The 26452-nt window shown below is 38.5% G+C and overlaps 1 protein-coding gene across 1 annotated transcript in view; it reads left to right on the forward strand.

Moving 5' to 3' along the window:
* Nucleotides 1-26452, forward strand: part of ctnnd2a (catenin (cadherin-associated protein), delta 2a) — a 359158-nt gene that overhangs the window by 107185 nt on the left and 225521 nt on the right. Inside the window, exon 3 of the mRNA XM_037694504.1 lies at nt 13216-13328. Coding sequence (XP_037550432.1) covers nt 13216-13328 — 113 coding nt within the window. The remainder of the gene's footprint in view (nt 1-13215; nt 13329-26452) is intronic.

Genomic DNA, 26452 nt, shown 5'->3' on the forward strand with positions numbered 1-26452 from the left:
TCAATAACGCTGCTGAAACATGAATAAAGGTTTAGATTTTTCACTTGATCAGTCTTCCAAATGCAACCAACATTTTAGGGTCATTTTGAACAAATAAATAAATAATGAATATTACTGGTGTCTTTTATTTTAAATCCTTTTTTCAATTATTTTCAGTTTGTCTCGTCTTTATTGCTGGTTTTTGAAAGGAGGTCCTTGAAATTTCTCGCATAAACTGAACAATTTAAATATTTAATTTGACTATTTTTCAGAATATCACTTTTCCTTGTTCTTTTCTCTCTTGTTGACTTTCTTTTCTGCTCGTTCTTCTATAATTCATGTGTTTACTTTCCATTGCATACCTGTTTTACCCATAATCACATTAAAAAAGCATTAAGTATCTGCTAATGTAAATGAATGTTTTTGCAAATAGTGGGCTGATCCAAATCACTGCGATGGAAGATGTTGCACCTGATGTGCTGCAACGAGTCGTGTTTTAGGAAAATATAGTATCATATATGTGTTTCTCTTTGTTCTCCTTTCTTGATTTGTTTTATTTTGGTCCTTTGGGTTCAGTTGTGTTTTCTCGAGTCTTTATTCAGCCCTCTGTATTCCCTGTGCTGGTCCTCACACTCGCACTCAGTCAACCTCACCAGTTCAACCAGTTACCACTCACACCAGCTCCTAATTAACAATCATCCCTGGTGCTTTTCCCCCCCACTCTCCCTCAGTTCTATCTAAACCACTTCTGATCATGTCACCGTCGGCTTATTGTTCTTGGCAACCCACCTGGTGTCGTCCTCCATGTCTTCCTCCATGTCGTCCTCCATGTCTTCCTCCATGTCGTCCTCCATGTCGTCCTCCATGTCGTCCTCTTTGGGCTTTTGTGTTCCTGAGTTTTGTGAGTTTATTGCTGCCACATGAGCCATTTTTTCCTCATTTATTAATAAATCCATTGTTATTTTATTTAGTTCTCCACATGTCTGCCTGCACTTGGGTCCAGCCACCAACCGTGATAGATAAGTGTTAATGAGCAAAGTCATTACAGAATGAAACAAGTCTGAGATGAGAATTAATATTATTGTTTTTGTGTAGGATCAACTTCTTGTAACAAATAGCACTCATGCGCGCCTAACGAACTCAAATTGTTTATATAGTGGATGGAAATGGTGCACACACATAATACACAGTATAAGTTTTCAAGACTAATAAAGATGGCGTATCAGCACTAGTTGGCGCTCTTTGTTTGTTTGTTGGCTTGCAACAAGAAGGTTGCAGGTTTGATTCCTTCTCTTGGCCTTTCTGTGTGGATGTTACATGTCCTCCTTGTGCATGCAAAAGTTGTTTGTGGATACTCCTACTGACCAAAAACTTATATTTAAAATTAATTGGAGCCTCTAAACTGTCACTAGGTGCGTGTGAGAGCATGAATGATATAGTCTCATTTGTTGCTATGTAGCCCAGCAGACTGTTCAGGATGTACCCAGCCTCTCACTCAATGAGAGATCTACACCAGCCACCCATGACCTTGTGCAACAATCTACTGAAGAACATGGATGGATGGAGGGAGGGATGTATATCAGCACTAACAGCTCCTACCAGTTATCAAGCGATAAAGTGATGGAGGCTTTGTGATTTAGGGCCATTTTAAAGTCACATGACCTTGGCTATCCTGATCATGCATCTGGATACTTCTTATTGTATATGTACACACTTGCCTGGCCTACAGCAGGTAATGTTAAACTCTTTGAGAGACTTTGACTTTCTTTATTTTTGCACACACTTGCACATTCTGTGGAAGTAGATCAGGCATCCCTCCCCTGGGCGTCATCATCAGTTGTCTCCGTCTCTTTAAGTTTTTTTTATTTATTTTTTTTTGTCACCGTCTCCTCTGCTCCCTTCCCTCACTTCCAGTTCATTCGTACACCTTGGCATTATTCTCCTTACTCCTCCTTACTGTGGTTTTATGTTCATTAAAGTGACAGACAAGAGAAGCAGAGGAAGGAGAAATGGAAGCAGAAATGATCCCAGGCTAAATTTTAACCCTATCTGGGTTACTTGATCATACAGCTGTGGGTTTAGAGAGAAATGCTGTAGGGAACCATCTTATATGCAGAGACAGACAAAAGGTAAGCAATAATTTATTGGCTTCTGTTCATAGTATTGTTTTACCTTTTTTATCTATGTTGAGAGATAAACTCAGGAGTATAATAATAGCAACTAGAGAGTTGTTCTTGGATTGAAAGTAGTACAGTATTTCTTTGTTTAAACTTTTACACTAAAATCAGCCGTGTCGATATCTGTTAGGCCATAATATAATGACTGTGCCTTAAACACACACAAATGGCACAGCCTCATTATGGTGGACATAAAGGAAAAGTAATTGCCGTATTTTCCGCCGTACACATCGCTCCGCCCTATAAGTCGCATCAGTCCAAATTTGTCTAATAAAGTGGAAAAATCCATAAATGTCGCTTCATCATATACATCGCATCTGTTATGCGTCACTGCTGACATCCCGGAAATGTGGGCCGGTGTTGTGCCAAAAATCGATTGGATGCCAAATGGCAGCCGTGGGGGCGTGTATGGGAGGACTTTATCAAGTATTCAAGAAGATTAACACTTAAAAACATTTATTTGTTTGCTCGAAATTATAGTAAAGGTGTGTCTCAGTCTAACTTTTGCTTAATAAATGCATTTCAATGGTCAAATCAGCTCCATTTTACTGGGCTGGTGCAGCAAAATGAAACCGATTTGACACGTTGTTCCAGGCGAGCTTGATGACGGTGGCATCTATGGCAAGCAGATTGTCATTAATAGCTACTTTTACCTTTTACATGATAATATGGCATGCCATACTACTCGAGTGCCATCTAGCGGCTGAAAATGGTAGTGTTCAATATTTTCAGTCAGAATGAATGAAAACGGTTATATCGCAGACAAAATTTGGTTTATAGGTATGGGAAAAAAAAAATCCATAAATGCATCGCTTCAGCGTTTAAGTCACAGGGCATGCAAATTATGCAAAAAACACAACTTGTAGGATAAAAAATACAGTGAAAAGATGCGGAAATATACTTTTGCTTCTGCACTTATAGCTGCAAGGACTACTTTTTTAAAACATAAGTAGGTGAAATATACAGCTCCACCTTTATTAATACGCATGCTTTGCATGTTGTCAGGGAAATTTTGGTCAAAGGTTATGAATTATTTTTTTTACGGCTGAGAACATTCTTCCTCTCTAAGAACAAAAAGCCTCAAAAAGCTGGAACGTCTCCCAAAACATTATAATCTCTGCCCATGAACCCTATGTTTGTGTAAATGGAGAGTGCTGTGTAAGAAGACTGCAGCTGGATTCAAGGACACCTCCTGAATTACTGTATGTTGAACTATGAGCTGTGAGCAGTATAAAAGCAAGCAGATTTTACTTGTGGCTTTTTTCTGACTGGTTTTCATGCATATACATGTATGCATGTTTATATATGTTATGTAACCTGTCCTGAAACCTGACGTTGCACGTATAAAACGCCAGTTAAAACCGTCACCTGCCGTGAGAGGGGTTCTTTTGAGTAAACATCAGAAAACTAGAGAATTTCTCCAACATCATTATTTTGAAACTAAATATTTTATAAGGAAGGCTAAAGCAGCCGAAAGATGGTGATTGAGTGCGTTTGTGTCTGTCATTTAGCAAAATAACTCACGATCCACTCAATAATCTTTTTTTAAAACCTGTAAAAGTAATGAATGGCTGGACATCTACAATTAATTAATTGTAGTCAACCCAATACAAGCTGGCAATCACAGCTAACTGACCTTTAAAGCGCATAAATGTAGTATGGCTGGAGCTGAGAGTGAATCACAAGGCATGCTCCGAGTGTGACATTTTGTAATGCTGCGTAAAATTACCTACAACGTTAATTTCAATATTTCACAAACATTTTTCAGCGTAAGATATTAGCCTAAAACTGGTATGAAAGGTGGAGACCAATATATATTCTTCCAACAAAAGCTAGCCTTTTAATTCTTTGGTATTTTTACATTACATGTTATTATCCACTGACATATTTTATTTTAAACCATTGTTTAGTTAAACTTAAACCCCTGATATTGATTTTTTTTTTTAAATTGTTGTTGCCAAACTATTCCAAATCTGAAAACTTTAAACAAAAAGCTAAACTGTCGAATTCCTTACAAGGTAGTCATTAAAAAGAAAAAAGCAACAAAACAAAATATTTTTATTAATTTTATTTCTTCCATCACTGAGGTACGCCACAAACTGATGACTAGTCTCCATCCCCCTACTGTTTGTTGTAGAAACACCATCAAACTCCTTTGTAAGAACAGTTCAGGTATGCACAGTAAAAGGGCATGGGCTGTGTGGGCAGAGCCAGGATTCAATTTATAATGCCGGGGGGTGAAAAGGGTCCGACAGTTCCCATAGAGACCTTGTGGCTGACTGCGGCTGCTGCTCTCCATCCCCTCTTTGTTCAAGACAGTGACACATGCACACAACACCTGCTTTGTAGAATTATTGCGCATTTAGTCAGATATATCCAAAGGAATATTAGGGTGAGATTAAAAACCCAGCTTATTGGTTTTACAGCTATTGAATTGTGATCTGACCACATTTCAAAGTATCACGTCCTATCAAATTTAAAACCTGCTAATTTGATTAGCATGCGTTGTATCTGCAACAACATACAAGCAAAGCAATCACAATGGCAGCTAACTAGCAGGGACTGGGCCACAACAAAGTGAGTTTATAGGTTTATTCTAGATTAATGATGTGAGAATGAGAGACTGAATCAATCTGAAGGATGGATCTCATCTGAGGAAACTCTTGGTTGGTTAGAAAAAAAGACAGTATTGGGGTTCAGTTTTCCCAGTCTAACATTCTGGGCAGCTTATGGCCCTCCTTAATGTATATGTGGATGTTGGAAGGTAAAACATAAGGAAGTAAGATGGAAGAGTTGAGATTGTATGGATGGCTGGATTGAACTGCATAAAACTGGATTGTAATTGAACCACATACACTCAACGTGCTCTGTGTAGCCTTCTGGAGGATCTTTGCTGATGGTGAGATGACTGGAAAGGAGTTTGATGATATGCATGAGTAAAATGAATGGGGAGGGAAAAAGAGGTAGAGATGAGGAATTAGGTGAAAGAATGAAATAACGAAGAATTGATGAGGGGAAGAGGGAGTAAATGTCTAGAGGATGAAACAAACTGCACTGGAAGCTTGAGCTGACTGCAACAAGTATTGTCAGGTGATTACAGATGTGGTTAAGGAGTAGTTTGGCTCCTGAACCCAAGTTAACGCATATAACGCACATGAAAAATATTTTATTTGATTAGAATGTTACTGTAATCATAGGGTCATGATGTTTCTTGGTATGCACCGATCCAAGATAAGCAATGTTCATTGGTGAGTAGATCATCCTGGATCGATAAAAAAAGCCAACAGCAGATAGGAAAATATATTTTATTCATCAAAGCTATATACTTAAAAAGAATCATTGAGTTCCTGCCTTTGTCGTTATCAAAATAGGCCCAATAGCTGTGGCTAATGTCACCAGGGAAAGTCCTGTCACTTTTCATGAGAAAAGTGCAAAAAGTTTTGTTCTGGCACCGTTTCTCCACACTGTTATTCAGAGAGATGTATGAACCGATTGAATCAATGATAACATTTCTCCTTCAGTAATCATGTTATCATATCTTGAGCTATATATCTTGGAGATTCAGGTGAGGGAACAAAGCTGACTATGTTATCAGATTCTGGTGGTGTGTGGCTCAGATGGTGGGACAAGTGTGGTAAACCACAGTGCATTCAGTGAATGCCTGGCAGAGGTTGTGGTCCCACATCGAGCAGAGGTTTTCTGGCATACAAAGGGTCACTGGGCCGTGACCATTGCTGACGTGGCTTCCAGAGCTGCGGCAACAAGATGTGTTGTCTGCTGGTGACTAGTGTAACAATAACGAAGGTGAAGATGGAGGAAGAAGGGTGACACCCTCTCCACTCTCCTCCACTAATTTATTTATTTAGTTAGCACTTGTTAAAAAGGGGCACCACCTGCTCAGTTGACTGACCAACAACAACTTAATTAATATATTCACCCTTTAATAATCAGAACTCAGTTCCTGAAGAGGAATCTTTTAATTACAGGGAGTTTATAACAAATATTCAAACTAAGAATCAACAATAACAATTAATCAAGATTTTATTCTCTTATCTAAGGCAAAATTTACTCTTTGAGCAGAAATTATTTCAGTTTTATACGTGCAGGAATTTAGACAAAGTTTGACTATTTTAATAAATAGTTTACTTTGGATTGTTGGTTCAAAGACGTTATTTAATGTGATCAGGTAAGACATTTATTATCACTGCAAGCCGGAAATGACATAACCAGACCAAGGCATCATGTCACCAGGTTCTGCTCTTTACCGGGTCAGTCTTTCTGTGGTTCTGCTGGTGGATCAGACCAGGATACACCACGAGGAGGAGTTGCAGGGAACTGCCCAAGGTAGCGGAAAGTCACTGTGACGGCTTCAGGGGTCCAAAACGAACTACCTGGTTCGAGAGTCCAAAACAAACTGCTTTTTCCACACAAAGGATCTTTGTGCAAAACAGCTCTGAAAAGATTGTTTTGGCTAACTAGAGAACATTATGACCCCCCTCTGAAGTAAACGGCTTCCAGCTCAAAGAACAATCATGACAGGCGTCTCTGAAGGATTGACTTATTTTCTGGAAAAAAAAACAAAAAAACAGGATATAGAAATATGTTATTCACATTATAATATTTCACATTATTTCATTGTAATGATTGAAAACAATAATCAAAATTATTCATGTTCCCACTTGTTAATCAAATAAAACAAACGTCATTAACGATTTGTTGTTCTTTCTTAGAACATTGGAAAAAATAAGGTCAACATTAGTCAGACTGTAGCTGACTGTGTCCAAGGACAGAAAATGTGTTGATAAACATGAGACGTTATTGAAGTCAAAAGTAACTTTTGAATAAAACAATTCACGGTGAGTCTGGAAGATGAATAAGGGTCAGGGGTCATAGTTAGAGCATTGCAGCTTCATGCTACACTAGTTGGTGAACAAGATTTAAAAAGGGTCTCTTTTTTAAAAAAAAAAAAAAACACTTGTAGAGGTTTGCAAGTTGTGCACACGACAGGCCACACAAACCATGGTGGCACAACCTGCTGGTCACCCTGGTCACAAATGCTCAAAATTAAGTCAGACTGAAAAATTCACCTGTTTTCTCGTAATTTACACTAACGAGTCTTTAACACACGCTGCCAAGTGAGACACTACCTTTAAAGCATACAAGTGTTGGCTGTATATTTTCTTTGCTATTTCAGAACCGCTATCGATGTCCTCCATGTTCCATATTTTAGGCCAACAGGTTAAAATGAACCAGACCGTTGAGAAGGGTTGTGCATAATTCAACAAATCTCTCCCTAGTAAAGAATTAACCGGTTTCACATCCGTTTTAAAATTCAGACATAACCTTGTTCCTTCAGGAGAAATTTTGGATACTTTGTCACTGAGGCATTAAATATCATCAATTAGCATAATGCTACTTTAGGTGCAGGGATTTGCATTTTTTACACCTTGGGGATTTAAACCTTTTGCAGCTGTGGCAAACAAGGTGACAAAGCAGTCTGCTAAGAGAAGCAGAAAGGAGCTTTGAAGCAAAGCAGCTTGCTGTGAAAACAAAGCTGCAATTTAGAATTACGGGACCTGGGGGTTTAATAGAGCTTTTTAAATTCTCAATGTTTTCTTGCTTTGATAATCATAGGGTTGACTGAACGTGTCTCTTTGTTCTTCACATGTATGAAATACAGAATATCTTACAGTTAAAAGTAGCAGAATCCAGACGTGTTCGTAATCGGAAGAAAGGCGAACAAAGGAAAGCAGATGACGTTCAGATTTGTGACTAAAAAGAAGGTGTCGTAAAACAAGATATTCCAATTAATTGGTTTAACTTGCAGCTAATGAGCGGCGTACTTTAAGGGGATTAGTTTACTGCTGTATGCAGAATCAGTTTCCACAGAAAAAACAAAACTCACTGTAACTCACTGAGCCACTTCTACAGGATGCTCCGTATGCTTCTGGGGCTTAAATTTGGTAAAAACCCAAGTGAGAGCACGAGTTGAAGACAGCAAAAGATGTAGAGAGCATATTTATGAGTAAGCTGTGGCTGAAAGCCTGTGAAAAGTGTGTTCGAATGAGAGAGAGGGAGATGAGTTGTATTGTGTTGTGTGGCAGTATGGAAGCTTAGGACTGAGGTAGGAAACTTAAGATGGCACCTGAGGATCAAACCATTCAGAGCTTCAAATGGCTTTGAGAAAACCAATCAAACCAGCATATGCTCTCTCATCATCTCGCTTTGATACTAATTTTTTAAATTTTTCACACATGCATGTTGTCATCATCGAAAATATCTTCTCATGGAGTTCACTGCTCTATTAATGTGCTTCCGTGTGGCTGCAATTAACTTAAACGCTGCATGTACACAAATGCACGTTTGCAAATCCTACTTTTAAATTTTGTTTATCTGACTCCTGATGTGATGCCTGATGGAATTAAACCTGCAACCTAAAAAGTAACGCATCACTGCAAAACCAGGGTGAAGCAAAAAAATGGTAATATTAAAAAAGCATGTTCAATCTGGCTATTGCTAAACTTTGTTGTTTTCTCTACCAATCTACTTTGTAAAAAAATAAAATAAAAAAATCTGGGATTACAAACTTTGCACTGGCTGCTTCCATGCAGACTGGGTTAGATTTATTAGAATGTCAAGTTAAAAGTTATGCAAAACTAGAAAAACTTTCAAATTTGCTTCTGAGGTGTTGTTGTGGTTAAATGCAATTTTTCAAAGTTTTGCTGACTTTATCATTATTAATATTATTATTATTATTATTTAAATCTGAAGTGTTTTTCTTTCAGTCCAATGCAAACCTAGTGAACAGGCCATGCTTTTTGTGCACATTTATGGTTTGACATTTCATTTGCTAACCGATGCCTTTGGAGTGAAATGATTTTCTGCAGTGCTTTAAATGATGAGCTGTAAATTTCTGAAAGTGCGTAATAACCCTTCCCATATTGATGGGCAGCAACAGTTGTTTGTCTAAGATCACTGCCGATGTCTATTCTTCTCGTCATTACATTAACACATGCATGAAAGCTGTGTGTAAATGTGTCTGAGAGTGTGTAGTTGGAGGTGAATGAGTTTGGGTTTGGGTTGACAACTCTAGAAATTACCATTGGAGTATCGCTGGATTACTTTCTACATTTTTGTCTTCCTCTCGTGGACTCATAAGACTTGGAAAACCACATTGGTGTAAAGTGTAACTATGGAGTATTGGAGAAGGGGTAGGATTAAATAAGTTTTACTTCTTCCTACCCCTTTTCAGACATGTTAAATGGGATTTATGTGTGTAGTATATGGGTGTGTGTACGTGGATAGGTGTGTGCACATTGGGATAACCTTTATTTTTTTTAATTTTGTGTGTGTTCAGTCAAAGCAGATGTATTTGCAGATGTGCATTTGTTTTGAAATGGTTTCTGTGTGTTCAAATGTGTGTGCATGTACCTATGTGTGTGTGTATATATATATAGGTACTGTATGTATGTATGTATGTATGGATGTGCAGATTCATATTGGTGTCGATACACCCTGTGCAGTGTGCAATGGTTTTGCCATATCTGGAATGAATCAATAAAATAAAAGCTGTAAATTACCAACCTGAAAAAAAGGCTAGTTTTATTAAGGTAGGTGCTCACATGCTTATGCAGGATGCTCTATATCTGTTCATATTTATCATGTAAATAGTAGCCTAAGCCAGAAAGCAATCAAAACAACAGAGGCAAAAAGATGATCATGTTTTGTTTTGCCTGATAAACTCGGATTTGACATTGTTTTTGTTTTATCATTCTTATTCTTTGCCATACTTTCTTTTAAAACTGTTCAACATATTGACATTTTGACCAGTTGAGGTCAGCATATCAGAATCATCAGTACTGAGGAGCCACAGCTGCTTCTGACTGTTCTCTTTAGTCTGTTTTACCGGAGTTTGTTTCCTGGGAGTTTCAGCTGCAACATCCCTTGCAGGGGCTGAGGAAATTCAACCCATCATTTTTCTTGATGGCTCAATTTTACTGAGCATTGAGTCCATCGTCACTGCAATGAGTCCTCTACCTCACAAAAGCAAAACAAACTCCAGCGCAATGTCAAGAAGGGCGAGCGGATCATGGGCTGAACTGTGCCTTCTCCTTAGGACACTTAACAAACGGCAGACAAATTGTTATTGGCAAAATAATAGGTGGTCCTTCTCACCCTGGGCTTCACCTCCTTTAGCCTCTTCCACTTAGTAAAATACTTACGTTCATCAAAGCTCACACAACACAGCATGCCAACATTTTCCCCAGAGCGGTGGCACTCATTAACAACTGTGAACTCTGCAACTTAAATAACATTGACTGACTGAATTGTATCACATAAGGCACTGATGCTTAACTAAGGCAAATACAGAGAATTCTTGCTGGTATACAACCCATATATTTTTCTATTGGACATTTTTTTTCAGATTTTTTTTTAATCACCCACTGCTGAAGGCAGTGAAGTGATAATGTTTTTGCCTGTGTGGTTTGTCTGTACATTAGTAAATATCTCATCAAATAAATGATGGATATTAATGAAACACACAAAGAGAATTTAGTGGGTTGACATTTACAAATAAATGCATCTACAAATAATCCAAATCAAGATGACTGTCACAGCCAGCTGAAATTAGAAAACACAAAAATGGCTGTAACATTGTCAGTTTTACAGATACTGACCTCAGTTTAGTTGTTAGTAGCTGACAGTCATTCACAACACAATTTCCAAGCACTAAGACATCATGTAAAGGTACTGGATGGTTTGTATGGTCAAGGTTTAACCCCCCCACCCCCACCCCACCCCCCAAAAAAATCTATATTTCCTCATTAAAAATTATCTTTGTTTAAAACTGTCATAAAATGTGGTGCACATTATGTTCCTTCGAAGAATCCTAGGTTTTTATTTATACTTAATATTTTTGTTTTCTTTCGGCTGTTCCTTCTTCAGGGGTCTCCACAGCGAACTAGCTCTCACGAAGACTTGGCGATTGTTTTTATGCCGGATGCCCTTCCAGACACAACCACAGACCACCGAGCTACCACAGCCCTCTGTGTGGAGCAGAGAGCTGCTATCTAGGACACCTGGGGGAGCAGATGGTGGGGTTTAAGGGCCTTGCCCTTAACAATGATGAGTCCAAATACATAGGTGAGGTGGAACATCTGGTGCAGAGACAATAATCTCTGCATCATTGTGAAGAAGACCAAGGAGATGATGGTAGATTTCAGAAGGAAAAAGGATCCTCTTCATCCCCTACACATCGGAGGAGCAGCTGTGGAGGTAGCCGTCTGCTACAGGTACCTGGGGTTGCATATATCCAGTGACCTCACCTGGACAGCCAACACTTACTGTCTGGTCAAGAAGGCCCACCAGCATCTCTAGTTTCTCAGGAAGCTGCAGAGAGCTGCACTTGGGAGCTCTGTCCTGAGGAGTTTCTATCGGTGTGTGGTGGAGAGCGTTCTCTGCACCTGCATCACCGTGTGGCACGGCAGCTGCACTGCTGCTGAGAGGATGGCTCTGCAGAGGGTGATTAAGTCTGCACAGAAGACTGTGGGGAGCAGCCTTCCCACCACCTCAGACTTTAAACTTCACAATGCAGGGGGAGGGTGCTCCGCATCATGAAGGACTCCACTCATCCTGCACACAGTCTGTTCCAGCCCCTCCCCTCAAGCAGGCGGCTGAGGAGCATTCAGAGCAAGACCACCAGGCTCAGAAACAGTTTAAGCTTCTTGATCTGGGACCTGAGTCTGAGTTTTATACCATAAACATGCAAATGTGAGCTGGTATGACAATAAAAAAATCCTTGCTCAAGATTTTGCTTTTGAAAACTTTAATTACTCTTTTTTTCTGAATGCAAATCGCTTTTCTTGGATGATTACTTCCTCTGGTATCAGATGCTGTGCTGCTGGCAGGATTTTTACTGAAACTTTTTTTAAATTTTGGACATTTGTTATGATGCGTAACCATAACAACAGGGTGGTTTTCTACAACTGGGAGCAGCTGATTAACGTCTCAAAAGCTCAAATCTCAACTACAGCCTCAAATCCCAAATGAGTTGAAAAAGAGGTGCTGTGGATGCATTCCCGTCTACCAGGAGGCAGTGCTTGAGTGCCTGACTGCAGAGATCTTTGGAGGTAGCGGGAAACGCAGCTTGTGACGGTGGGAGGAACAAGATCATCTCCTGGCACCTGCAGTTAAGTCTGTGGCAATAAAGGGTTTGACAGGCTGCTAGGAGAAATGGCCTTTGCTCAGGGAGAAGTTCTGCCCGACATTCAGGCAGTCCTGCTGCCCAAGAGGACCGAGAGGCCTGCTGGGTCTGGGTGGACAGATTGACATCTGTAGCCAGTTTCTTCGGACCCGCTGTGGGACAGACTACTACAAGAGATCCTTCCTGCCCAAAGACGTCAGCATCTAGAACAACTCTAATGAAACCAAGATGAGCTACAGCAACAATTAATTTCCCTTTGGGATTAATAAAGTATATTTGAATTTGAATTTGAAAGTGGAGCAAATGAGGGTGGAGAGACAGGTGCGGGTGCCTCCTCTATCCCACCCACATTTTGATATTGTTGGTACACTGAGTCGAACCGGTGACCTTCCGATCACCGGCCCACCATCTCTAGCTTCTACACCACCACTCCCCTTTAGTTATGCTTTGTATTAATGTTCTAAATATGTTTCATTTTCCATCTTGCATTTCTTGTATTCACTTTTGTCTGCACCAAAACAATAGCTTTGTATGTTTAACTTGATAAACTACAACGATTATGATCATGATTTCTAAAATTTGTTTAAAAATCACTCAACTGAGTTTAAGATTTTAGACCAGGAAGTTAGCAAAAACATAATGTTATTAGCTGTCTTTAATGGTATTGTAGTTTTAATAGTTTGACGCATTTTATATTTAAATATTCAGCTGAAGTTTGCAGCGGGTAACCGGGTTAACCGTTTGTTGAACATTGTGCTCATAGACTTCCTGCCATGGTGAATATATCCAATTTAGATTGTTTACTTCTTTATTGTTTCAGAAAAAACGCTCATTGTTTTTGTTCCGTCCTTTTAGGAGCTTCAATTTGAACGTCTGACTCGAGAACTCGAGGCCGAGCGTCATATTGTTGCCACCCAGCTGGAGAGATGCAAGCTGGGATCAGATGCAGGCAGCATGAGCAGCATCAGGTAACGTGAAAACGTGTTTGTGGAAGTGTCAGGCAACACAGTTTTTTGTGGCGGCTGGTACTTTGTACATCTGTGGTTGGAAAACAGTTGCTCGTGTGATTGACCTAAACCTGTGTGTATCAGTGAGTAAGCCACTCACACACTATTAGGTGAAATAATAGAAAAGTGCATTCATGGAAATGTGGACTTACAAATGTATTAACCTACACAAATATATACAATACAATATGCTTGTATTTGAGTTGTTTGCATATAATTGCTTAAACTTGAGTTATGATGGAAAAAGTCTGCTCTATTATTTACTACTTTCACTTTACACATATATACACTTGCATCCAAACTGAACAGGTTTTTTGCATTTGATGCATAGAGGATGTTATTGTTGAAGGACACTGTTTTACTACCGTGGTATACAGTTAACCGGATGGATTTGATGTTGCAAATATGATTACACACTCATGAAACGAACTAAATGATATTTCAGTAGATTACCAGTGAGACTGAGTTTTGCACACAGCCTATAAATAAATATGTGGAAAATTACAAACTATCATTCCTTCATTTGTTGCTGGCTGCCTTTCATGCCAAAGTTAAAAACAAAGGTCTCAAGTGATCTGTTAACACTAACTGATTATAGCTAGTACCCCTTGTATGCTTGGTTATGTAATTTCCTCTTCCACTTTGCAAGTAATTGATGACAAAGAATAAAATGTCTATAATTTAGAGATATTTTGAGATAAACTTAGGTGATGTTAAAAAAAACCCAGATATGTTGCTGTGTTCCTAATAAAAGAAATGTGTTTCTAAAGTCATCATGTAAGGTTTAAGTTCTAATTGGCACTAAGTATCGGCAAATACCCAAACTGAAGTACTTATATTTGTACGCGGTCAGACAAAAATAGTAATGGGACACCCTTTGAAGCCATTTTAAGTTTAAGGTTGATCAACTGTGGCAGCTCTTTTGAACTGGGTTGATTTCAACATTTAAAAGGACATCGAGGTAATAAATTCTCAGTTTCGTTCAAGTCCGTAGAGCGGCTTTTGAGCAATATTGATAAACAGATGATGTTAACTTTACATGCAAACTTAGTTAATGGCAAAGTTAAAATCATATATTTTACAATGTGGGGCACTTGGACTATAATTTGTGTTTTACTCTCTGCTACTACCCCACCAAATTATAACTCGGTGTCTGTTTTTGTGTTTGCTAAGGTTGGTTAGCTGTGGCGGTGGCCATCTTGAACTGGGTTGACTCCAAATGTTATTTGGTTGTAGAGGCACATCCAGTGATTACTTTGTTAGTTTTAATAAAAGGTGTCCAGTGGGTCTTTATATATTTTGCTAACAAGAAAGAAAATCAAACCCAATGTAGAATCTTACTCTTGTCCACTTTAACAGTTGCTGTGGGTTTTTTGTCACATACCAGAGGGGCACCTGGGCCCTAAGCACCTTCATTGAAGGCTGATGATTTCTTGGAATGTTCCTTTTAAATATCTAATTTATTTTATATAAAATATAAACATTTTCAATATAGTTTTTCATTTTTTTCATAGGATTACATCCTAACAAAAGGTCTAGCTTGAACAGTCGGGGTTCACCACTGTCACGTGAGCATGGACACAACCACGGGTGATTAAAATTGAAACCCGTTATAGTGTTTGCCTTTTATATTATATGTAAAAGAACACAAAGTTTTTTGAAAACACATTTTGTACTCCCTCTGTCAAATTATAAAATTAATGAACGTATTAGCCACAGTCTTAGAGCCCTTTGAAATATCACTCCAATTATATGTCTGACCTTTGCACTGCCAAAATTACTTTTATCTAAAGTAAAGAGCTCTGTTTGGTGCAGAGAACGAGGGAACATGAATGACTTGGGGATGTTATGGAGGAAAGAAAATGTATTTTAGTATTATGCTGATTTATTTGTTGCCAGCAGCTCAAACGTTAAGGCCAGTTTGTCCCCTCTTCTATGAGTTATCTGTTAAATATTCTTACAAGCTTCGCTTCCCTGGAAAAAAAACACACCAACTCCTGAGTAGAAGTAAAGTTTGGTGGAAAGTTGTGATAAATTATTCACTTGTCTCGGGTTGTGGATGTACGTATTCCTGTTTGCGGGCATGTTTTTTTGTGTTTGGTGATTTTGCTGTCATGTCAAAGAGTCTGATTCATAGAAATCCAGCATGCTCCTGACTCCCTCAGGCAGCTTGTTGTATAAGTACACAAACCTGAGGGAAGTACAGAAACTATGTTCACCGGAAAACACAAACAAACAAAAAAACTTTTAAACTTTCCTCACTCACTTTGTTTACTCGGTTCCAACTGGGTCTTACAATATATATATATATACGTATGTGTTTGATTTATTTGCTTAAATTCCATCATTTGTTAATATACCTGAATACCAAATTCAACTGTGGGGGAAAAAAAAAAAGAGGGTGATTTTAGGTTTTACAACATGGTGAGCTAATACAAATACAGTTAAGGCATTTCCAAGAGTCTTGCTTACTGCTTTATCTTAATAATAATAACAAAAAATCGATAAAATATTACAGAAAAACATAAAACCATACCATACAATGACTAATACAATTAGTTAACGTGGCGTTAACCTAATACGACAGCTAAAATACTTTAATCAACACATAAATGTCCATAGCTCAATAATTTCTGCAGATATTGAGCTAAAATTTGGTGTGATAGTAGCCGACACCTTTCCTCAACACATACTCTGAGTACTAACACAGCTCACGAGACTTCACCGTATATCATGAGATTTACAGGGTTTCATTGAAATATCTATAATTCATTCTTTTCTCATTATAGTATGAAAGGTTGTGGGTGACATGCATTCCTTCAAGGAAAGGTACTGTATTTTTTTATGTATAAGTTGCACCTTTTTGCATAAAATTGCAAGTCCTGCGACTTATACACCAAAGCGACTAATATGTGTTTTCCCCATATTTATAATACAATGTTTGTCTGAGATCTGACGATGTCATTCACTCCGAGATGGAAAATATTGAACACTACCATTTTCAACCGCTAGAGGGCACTCAACTCATATGGCAAGCCAAGTGTCTCATTAATAGGTAAAAGTGGCTATTAATGAGCCACTTGGATTGCCATACAGGCCAATGGAACTCCTGGAGTAAATATCAAATCAGCTGCATTTCGCCCCGCAGAGGTAAAATGCATCTGATTTGACTGTCAAAGTGCATTTATTAAGGAAAAGTTCAACTAAGACACACCTTTGCTATAATTTCGGCAAACATATAATTGTTTTTAAGTGTTAATCTCGTTAAATTTTTGTTAAAGCTCCCGCGGCCGCCATTTGGCAGCCAATTGATTTTTGGCACAACACCGGCCCACATTTCCGGGTGGTCAGCGGTGACGCAAAGCAAAGGTGACGCGTCAGCGGTGACGCATAATAGATGCGACTTATGCGGCGAAGCGACGCGTTTGTGTTTTTCCACTTTATTAGACATATTTGGACTGATGCGATGTGTACGGCGGAAAGTACGGTACAGCAGTTTTTGAGAACAGGTTATGCTTTAAAGGTCTTATATTAACATTTCTAATACAAATGCATTCAGGTTTGATAAAAACATCTGCACTGATGACTTACATTTCTCAAACATGGAACTATCTCCCCCCTGCTAAATCTTTTGTGTCATGTTAGAATTTTTATACACACTGTCTGCTCTTTTACACGCGCTAACACAAGCATAACATGGCTTGGATCCAAAGTCGTCATTTTTTTATTACCTCATTATTGTAAGTCAATAAAATAGGGTTGTGACGATGCTTAACTGTACACAGTCTCTGAATGAGAACGAGCTCATTTACTGGCTTAGAACTTCCTGTTGTTTTAACTGTTATGACATCTAAAACCTTTGCCTGCAAACTTGGAAAAAAATGTAAGGGGGATGTTCCACCTGGAGCACATTAGCAATGCACTAGTTGTTGTCTGACAGTTATAACAGGATTGCAGGGTGTGCTATTTATGTTGTATGATGTGTTACCCTACACTACACAATTTAATTGGCTTCCCTGCGTGGCCGGGTCCTGCATCATCTCTGCTCACACCACAGGGGTGAACTGCCCGGCCGTGATGTAGAGCTAGCACTGAACTTCAGCGGGCTCCCATTTCACAGATAAAGTATGACTGAATGAATGTTATTTAAATATAAATCTGGATAATCAGAGACTTCAACACCATTCAAGGAGATAAGCTTTTCCTTTTGTCTCCAGTGGTAACCCTTTGGATCTCAGTGAGTTGGCGCTAATTGCTTTAGTGTTGTGTCCTTCGTTCTTTTTTTCTTGCATCCTGTTGGATTGTTCTTTTTGTTTAACATTATGCTAATCTCTAGGGTCCAAGTTTATTAATCCCACTAGCCCGGTGACAGTTATTTACTGTCAAAGTGTTTCAGGTTTTCAGTTGTTACCAGATTTTCCTCTGTTCATTTTCTGTCCGAAGGACGTCGTGCTACGTCCTACCTCAAGTTTGGATTTGTGCCGCTTGCTTGTCCCATCTTATTTTTCTTTCAAATAAAGGTTGATTTTTATGTATTCATTTAAATGTACCTTACCCAGTTCATGGTAAATATTTGGCTGCTTTTGGTTTCATCAATCCATTAAACAAAGCTTATGGCAAAGGATTAAAATACTATAAATAATGAGAAAATTATTTCTTAGACAAATGACTGAGGTCCAGGAACGAAATTGAAGTAAAGCCAGTTTATTACCCTGTAGATGTAAATGCACCAATAAATGGGTTTTTACATACTTGAGCCTTTGTAGGTCATTGTTTTACATGCTTGGAGCAGGTTGTGCGTTTGTTTTTGCATGCCTGTGCGCGTGTATTCTTGGCAGCTGCTTGACCCCACGTACCCTTTGTTGGGTTTCCCTCAATAAAAAAAAAGCAGGCATCTCCACGGACTCCTCAGACCTGAGGACTCGACACAAAAATCTCTGACTGTTGTGCAGAAACCCAAGGCAGTGGTGACTCACATCTGTTCACACTAACTGTCGGCACGTGACACAGCAATTTACAAGATGGTGGCACAAGCTGCCCCCCCATACACACCTCCATGCAAGCACAGAGCCACATCCATGCAGGGTCTAATCTATCATATTTCTAACATTAGTGCTAAACGGCAGCCAGGGAGAAGCAATGGCTCCAGCTGCTTTTCAGTTTTTTTAAATATATTGTTTCTACCTCAGTGGTTGTGGAGTGAAGCTCAAACCATCAGTGCTCTTTTAAATGTATACCACTTAATCTTTGGTATAAAGTCAAGGTAAGGCTGTGCTTTTTCATACGTATTAAAGAAATTCTCTGCAAATAAACTGAAGCATGCTTCTGAACACTAAAAGAGCAGGTTATAATCCTTTACAGAGAGACAGAGGACAATTAGGATTAGTTTATGAGGAAATAATGACTGCAAAATATATTGTGTTATTCATTTATACATTTGTTATGTCCTTATATGAGGTTAAGACTGAAGGTTAATTTACTCAAAAATCACAAATTCATAAACTCCACATGAAATCAGTTTGGTCTTTTTTTTTTATATATCTTTCAGATCTCTCCCTTTCTCTTTATTTCTTTCTGGGTTGAAAGCGATTCTAGTTTGTTTTATCCCTTTTAGAGTTCACAACGACCCAAATTTAGCCCAGGTCAAACACTTCTCAACATCTCTCTGTATGCAAATACAGAAATACTCCTTTTTGTTCTGGAATACCCACAGTGTGGTTTACTAACTCCAAAATAAATTAAGTGAAGAGTAGGAAGTTAAATCTAAAATCTAATGGCGTGTATCTTTTCAGCATTGAAGGTAATTTAATGTAGATAATTCAGCTCACACGAGGATAATCGCACAAAATTGAGGTTTTGCACGTAAACTCCTTACAAGCAATACGGACAACATCGCTTTTCCAAATGCTTTGTTTTAGTCAGAGTACATTAGGTTGAAAACTATATTAAAACTCACAGAACTACAAACGGCATACTTACATTTTAATTAATGGGTTCTCATAAAAAAGTGACGTACCATAATTAACCAAATAAAAAGTATCTAATTGGTCTGATTGCAGCTTCGTACAAAAAAAAAATAAAAAAATAAAATACATTACTGATGCATTAGTTCTGATGGGCAAGTTTGTCACATATTTCCATTGGTTGACATAAATATTACAAAACTTTTTATTTTTTCTTTAAAGTTATATAGAAGCAATACATACTTATCAGTACACACCAGTTACATACCTGCTACTTATAAGTTACTTTTTAAGTAAAACAAATCACATACCTGGTTCATACTAGGCAAGTTCTACTGTAGGTATGTACTGGGTATGTACTGGGTGATGCCCGATACTTACCAATTAATTATTGGTACGTATTAGCACACATGTATACTGTATGTACCCTACAATACACTGCAAATACCAGTTACATGTCAGGTAAGTGCCAAATATGTGCCAGGTACTTTGAACAAATTGTAATAAGTAATGGTGATTAGGTATTGTCTTTAGCCAGGTAATATAACCTGCTGTTCATATGATGCATGGGATTTGAAACATATAAATAATGTGTAATTTGGTATAATTTGCAAGCTGACAGATGAGTATGCATTCAACATCCTGCTGTCGTGCATTTATGAGGCTGTCATGCTGCAGATTTATAACAGTTTTTAGTAAACATATCTATGCTCCAAGTATTAATTTATTTATTTATTTAGTTTGTTGTTTGATAGGATTGGTGTTCATATCAACACATTTACAAAAAAACATAAAAACAGACGTGACCAAGATGTTGATAGCATAGTTACTTAAAAAAAATGGAAAAGACATTAAATAAAACGACATTCTTACTAGCAATCATACACAGTTACAACAAAATGAAAACATTTAAATACTGAACATGTCACAACTGTTAGGTGCTTTTAACTTTAATTATTCATTATAAGGATTCAACATGTTAAAAATGGGATGTAAATGCATGAGAGATGCTTTTCAGTCTGTGCTTTGTGAGTGACAATAACATGGAATTGAATCATAAATGAGTTCTAATATCTGAATGATAAACTTTTCTATACTATAGCTACACACATGCACACAATGTTGTTGGTGCTTGTGCTCTGTTTGTGAGAGTGTGAAAGAGAGAGAATGAAAAACTGAGAGCAAGAGGGAGGAGGCTGAGGTGTAAAGTTCATGTCCTGGGGCAGTAACAGCTTTCTGATTGTGTTGTTCAGGCTTACACATCTGTCCAAAGACCCACGGGGTAGGTCAGAGAGAGGTAAAGCCAGAGTGTCCAAGAGATACCGTGTGTGTGTGTGTGAAAGAGTGGGATACACAGAGAATAAGGGGAGAAACTGAACAAAGCTGTCACTCTTAACTCTCACAGACACGCTCGTCCTCCTGCGTCTTGGTTTCCAGCCCCAGAGCATGGAGGGAATTATTTAGTCCAGTCTTGTCGTGACATTTCATTTCATACCAACAGGGGAGCAGCTTCACTCCTTCTGTGTCGCACATTGGGGCACCCTCACCAACTCACTTTCTGCTCAAAACTTCTTTTAAGGAAAGTTTCTTGCAAAAAAAAATTGATCCTGTTCTCCGTCTTGACTTTGTCTTTGGAGCTGATCACACCTGCAACAGATTGAACAGGTCATGACTCGGTAAAACTGTTTCCCTGCACCAAAATTTAACATTTTATTTATTTTGTCTTTGGAAAGGTTACTTTACTGGCTGCAGGATGATACTTCTAATTTTGTTAAGTTATGGGCAACTTCCCTTTTTATCTTTTGGATTTTCCAAAACTAATTCAAGATAATTTAGCATTTAATACGTGCATTAATATAAGATGTTTTAAATGCCTTTACTAAACTAAAGATTGAACAAGAAAAACAAAGTCACTTTTGTCTTTGTCATCTAAATTCTGATCAATCATTCATCATGATTGTATTTTTTAAACACCTATCAACGGCAGATTACGGTAAAATCTGTCTGTAAACACACAAACTTTTTATCACTCCAACATCAAGGTCAAGATTACAAATCAAGTTAAAGGTCTTTGCTTGTCTGGACCTTTGCTATAGACTTCTGTACTGTATTTATTTATTTTTTGCTTATAAGTCATAGTTTTTTTGTATAATTTGCATGCTCTGCGACTTATATGCCAAAGCGACATATTTATTGATTTTCTCCCATATCTATAAACCAAATTTTGGCTGAGATATGACCGTTTTCATTCATTCTGACTGAAAATGTTGAACACTACCATTTTCAGCTGCTAGATGGCACTCGAGTAGTATGGCATGCCATTGTGTCATGTAATAGGTAAAAGTGGCTATTAATGATGCAATCGGCTTGCCAAACCCTGCCATCTTCATCCAGCTCACCTGGAACCGTCAAATCAGCTTCATTTCGCTGCTCCACTCAGGCAAAATGCAACTAATTTGACCATTGAAGTGCATTTATTAAGTAAAAGTTCAAATGAGACACACCTTTGCTATAATGTCAAGCAAACAAATAATTGTTTGAGGTGGTTATCTTGTTAAATTTAGAAGAAACGCACAGCGAGTCCTTCCGTGCACACGCCTACTTCCTCGTATCGGTTTTTGAAATACAGCTGATCTGACCGTCAAAGTGCATTTATTAAGCAAAAGTTAGACTGAGATGCACCTTTGCTATAATTTCGAGCCAACAATTGTTTTTAAGTGTTAATCTCGTTAAAGTCCTCTCGTGCACGCTCCTGCGGCTACCATTTGATTTTTGGCACAACGCCAGCCCACCTTTCCGGGTTCGGCCCACATTTCTACGTTGTCAGCGACGACGCATAATAGATACAACGTATATGGCGAAGTGACATATTTATGTATTTTTCGACTTTATTGGACATATTTGGACTGATGTGACTTATAGGACGGTGCGATGTGTACAGTGGAAAATACGGTATAATAGTGTGTCAATGCAACAAAGTTCATGCTCAATCATCCAGGTACCAAATCCAATAATACTCAGTCAGGTCAGTGTGTCAATGGGCAATGTGTCATATATAAATACGCCACTCTGTTGATAATGGTTTAAACACTGAGCAGGTCCATTTCCGAGTTTATTTCTGAGTTGTGTTAAATTTTATTTATTGTCTCAGTTTATTTGTATCCAGCTTTTAGACTTCATTGTCTGATCCTCTGTGTTTTCCCCTGCCAGTCCACCCTCCTGTTTTCTGTTTTCCCCACAACTAAAATACTATCTAATTACATTCCTTTATCTCACTGTACCTCACTCCTTTCTCTTGTGTTGGGTGATAATAGAAGTATCCATCACACCATTAGCTGCAGGCGGTTTTATAAGCTCAGCAAAATGTGGCATAGAGAGAACCCAAATTATAGGCTGCTGCTTTACACCTTAAAATAAGCCTGGTGTTTGGGCTCAAGTGTGTGTCTGCGTGAGTGATGATGATGCAGCAAGTCATGCTACCCCCCTAATGACTGATGATGCATTTCTATGAGGAGTGGAGAAAAATGATGGCAGGTGGCAACATCTGTCACAGCGCTGTCACCCTCACTGTCTATCTATCTCCATGCTTTTCGCAGTGTTGTTTCAACTCCCCCCCATCTATCTGTCTTTTATGCCCAAATTATGCCTGGGCTTTTTCCAAGTTCACTGGATGTAGAACAAGTCAGACATTCAGGAGTTTTAGCCAAAAATAAACAAAATAATCTCCACAGCTAAGCCTTTGTGTAACCATTTGCACAATACATTTCCATGGAAGAGGTTTTCTTTGGGCTTTATAGAGCTCAGGAAAGTCAGCAATACTTTCCTTGGGGCTTCAGACTTGTTTTATTTAGTTAGATGTCTGTGCTGCATTGATTACTGTTGATTATATGAATTGATTACAGAAGCTTGAACCTGGTATTGCTAACAAATGAAACAAACTAGGCAGGTATTCATCATATTTATTTGACAGATTCCAGTTTGTTCAAACAAACAATTAAATTCCCTCACAGCCATGATTTTCACTTTGTTTCTTCATATCCGTACAAAACTGTATAAGGAACTGAAGAAAAGTTACTGTATTTTTTGCCTATAAGTCACAGTTTTTTGCATAATTTGCATGCCCTGCGACTTATACGCCAATCAACATATTTATGGATTTTTCCCATATTTATAAACCATTTTTTGCCTGAGATGACCGTTTTCATTCATTCTGACTGAAAATATTGAACACTACCATTTTCAGCCGCTATATGGCACTCGAGTAGTATGGCATGCCAATTGTCATGTAATACGTAAAAGTGGCTACTATTGACAGAAACGGTTTGCCTTAGCTGCCACCTTTTTCTAGCTCACCTGGAGCAACCATCAATTTTGAAGAAATGTACAGCGAGTGGCCCTCTACGCGTTCCTGTTTCCACGTATCGACTTTTGAAAATGCAGCTGATTTGACCAATAAAGTGCATTTATTAAGGAAAAGTTAGACCGAGACACACCCTTACTATAATTCCAAACAAACAAATAATTGTGTTAATATTGTTAAATTATTATTAAAGTCCTCCCGTGCACGCTCCCGTGGCCGCCATTTGGCAGCCAATTGATTTTTGGCACACACTGGCCCACATTCCCGGGTTCGACCCACGTTTCCGGATTCGGCCCACATTACTGGGTAGTCAGTGGTGACCATGGGTGTCAGAAGCATCTGTAATGTGGGGGTGGACACTATAGTGTGTGCGTGTGTGTGTGTGGGTCTGTGTGCATGCATGTGCACCAGTGTACAAAAAAGCAACATTTCATCTAGATTTCCTAACTTTAATTCCACTTAAAGCATGTTTCTCACCAAGTTTGTGTAAATTCAGCCGTTTTAAAGACATTTCAACTTTAATGCACCTCAATACACAGCGTCTCTTACACCTGCAGCGTCTTACAGCATCACAGTTACCGCTAAGCTAAGATGCTACAGACGTACCACTCCACTTCTCTCAAGCATCCTCCTTACATGTATACATGTTTATGATCAACCCCTCGGTCAACAAGTGCCCACACTAAGCTCGCTAAACTGGCGAGCAACCCAGAGGTGTCTCCACCTCCTCCCACATATGATTGTGACGCCTATGGTGGTGACGCAAAACAAACGCAACGTATTTGGCGCAGCAATGCATTTATGGATTTTTTTCCACTTTATTGGTCATATTTGGATATTTGGACTGATGCAACTTATGCACTTGCAGTGCGTGTACGGCAGAAAATACAGTATTCAAGAAAAAAAAATTACAGTGCACATTTCAAGCTTTGAAAATTCCTTAAAATTTAAAACCATTTAAGCACCTTTGAGTTTCTTACCAATATATATTTTTTTCTGTTTGTGTGTATGCGTGTGTATGCATGTGTATGTGTGCGTGTATGTTGATGTACTGTACATTTAGCAAAGTATGCTATAAACTACTGAGCAAATTTTATCAAAACTCTCAGATAATTGACTGGACATTTAAAATGTAATAACTTTAGGAGTCAACTCAAGTCAAGATGGCTGCCACAGCTAATCTAGCTTAGCCAACATAAGAAAAATGACTGCAATAGTCAAATTTACAGCTGCTGAGCTAAATTTTGACATGGTAGCAGCTAAAAGTCATCCTCAAAATTTATTTTTATCACCAACAGATTTTGCAACAGCTTCATTATTTTTATGTGGTGGGCAATGTGCATTACTTCAAGGACTGCTAGGCCTGTAATTTCCTTCTTGTTTTGAATTGATGCGTTTATGCCAAATAAATCCTCTCTGCAGCTTGCTGCTCCATTTGTTATTTATATTTGCTCCTGAAGGTGTCAGCAGCTGGTGACTCTAATGTCAGCAGCAAGGAGACCGAGGCCTTCGGGGGCAACAGCAGCGGCGTGTTTGCACCCATGCGTATGTGTGTCCCTTCATGCTGAAGGGAATCGAGGTGTGTGCGGTTCATTAAACATGCAAATGCGAGCTTATCTCGCCCCTGCACCAGATAGTGGTGAGACTAGATAAGAACCAAACCATGCCAGAGAGGCAGAGGAAAAATGAAAGATATATTGAGATAAAAGGCATAAATGGTAAAAGAAGAAATGCAAAGGTGGGAAAAAAATATTATGACAAGAGGAAGAGATATATTGAATCTATCTTCTTAAATGTTTTGGAAAGTAATATCCCTCTAGAGATGAAATATTGTTTTGAATCATATTTATCTTTGATCCATCAGTGTGAACGGATGTCACATCTAACGATGCTACTTTTTAAATTAATATGAATGTGCAGGGAGAGCTCTGTTCTCACAGGTCAAAACAAGGTGATAAATTTGCTTTTGATTGGCTGCTGGTAATGGGGTATCATTTATATTATGGATGTGTTTACTGTTGTCTTGTTAGTCAAAGAAGTCATTAGTTTTAACCCCAGTCTTCAGCTCTGTTGTGTTTTTTTTTTCTGATCTGAGCTGAAGAGGCCTTACACTGCACCATAGTTATCAAGAACTCCTTATCCTTATGTAAACTTTCACAGTGTATGCATCGTTTGATTTAATTTTCCCTTTAGCTTTATATCTTTAATTTCTGATGAACATAGTCCATTTGAACTTTCATTGAAAGCACATCTACACTTTCGTTTATGGCACATTTTGTTGTAGAGAATAAAGCCCTATTCACACAAGATTAGTTTTACCTAGGGACCACATGTTTTTTGTAATAATTACGGAGATTGTCTGTGTTGTTAATCCCGTGCAAATCAGCCATGTCAGTAATTTGTAAAGTAAAAATTCCCCCACAAATTACCTTCTATATTTTGCTGAACTCTGAGGTCCTGTGATGATACTGATCCAATGTGAATAAGCGTCTCTGTGATTTGGACAGAAATGGGCTGGATCCGATACGTAATTAAGCAGTTTTTGTTTTTGTTTTCTAAGCAAAGTAATTTGGAAAAATATAGAACAAGGCTATTTTAATTGAACGCGCTGCTCGCTTCGGCTTTTGTAGATGTTGCTACTTCCTTCACTGCAGATGACAGCAGGTGCGGCAACGCGCACAGCCAGTGATCAGCTCATCCATCCATCCATCCATCCATCCATCCATCCATCCATCCATCCATCCATCCATCCATCCATCCAA

Source organism: Nematolebias whitei, chromosome 20, assembly GCF_014905685.2.
Source record: "Nematolebias whitei isolate Nwh7 chromosome 20, NemWhi1, whole genome shotgun sequence".
NCBI lineage: Eukaryota > Metazoa > Chordata > Actinopteri > Cyprinodontiformes > Rivulidae > Nematolebias > Nematolebias whitei.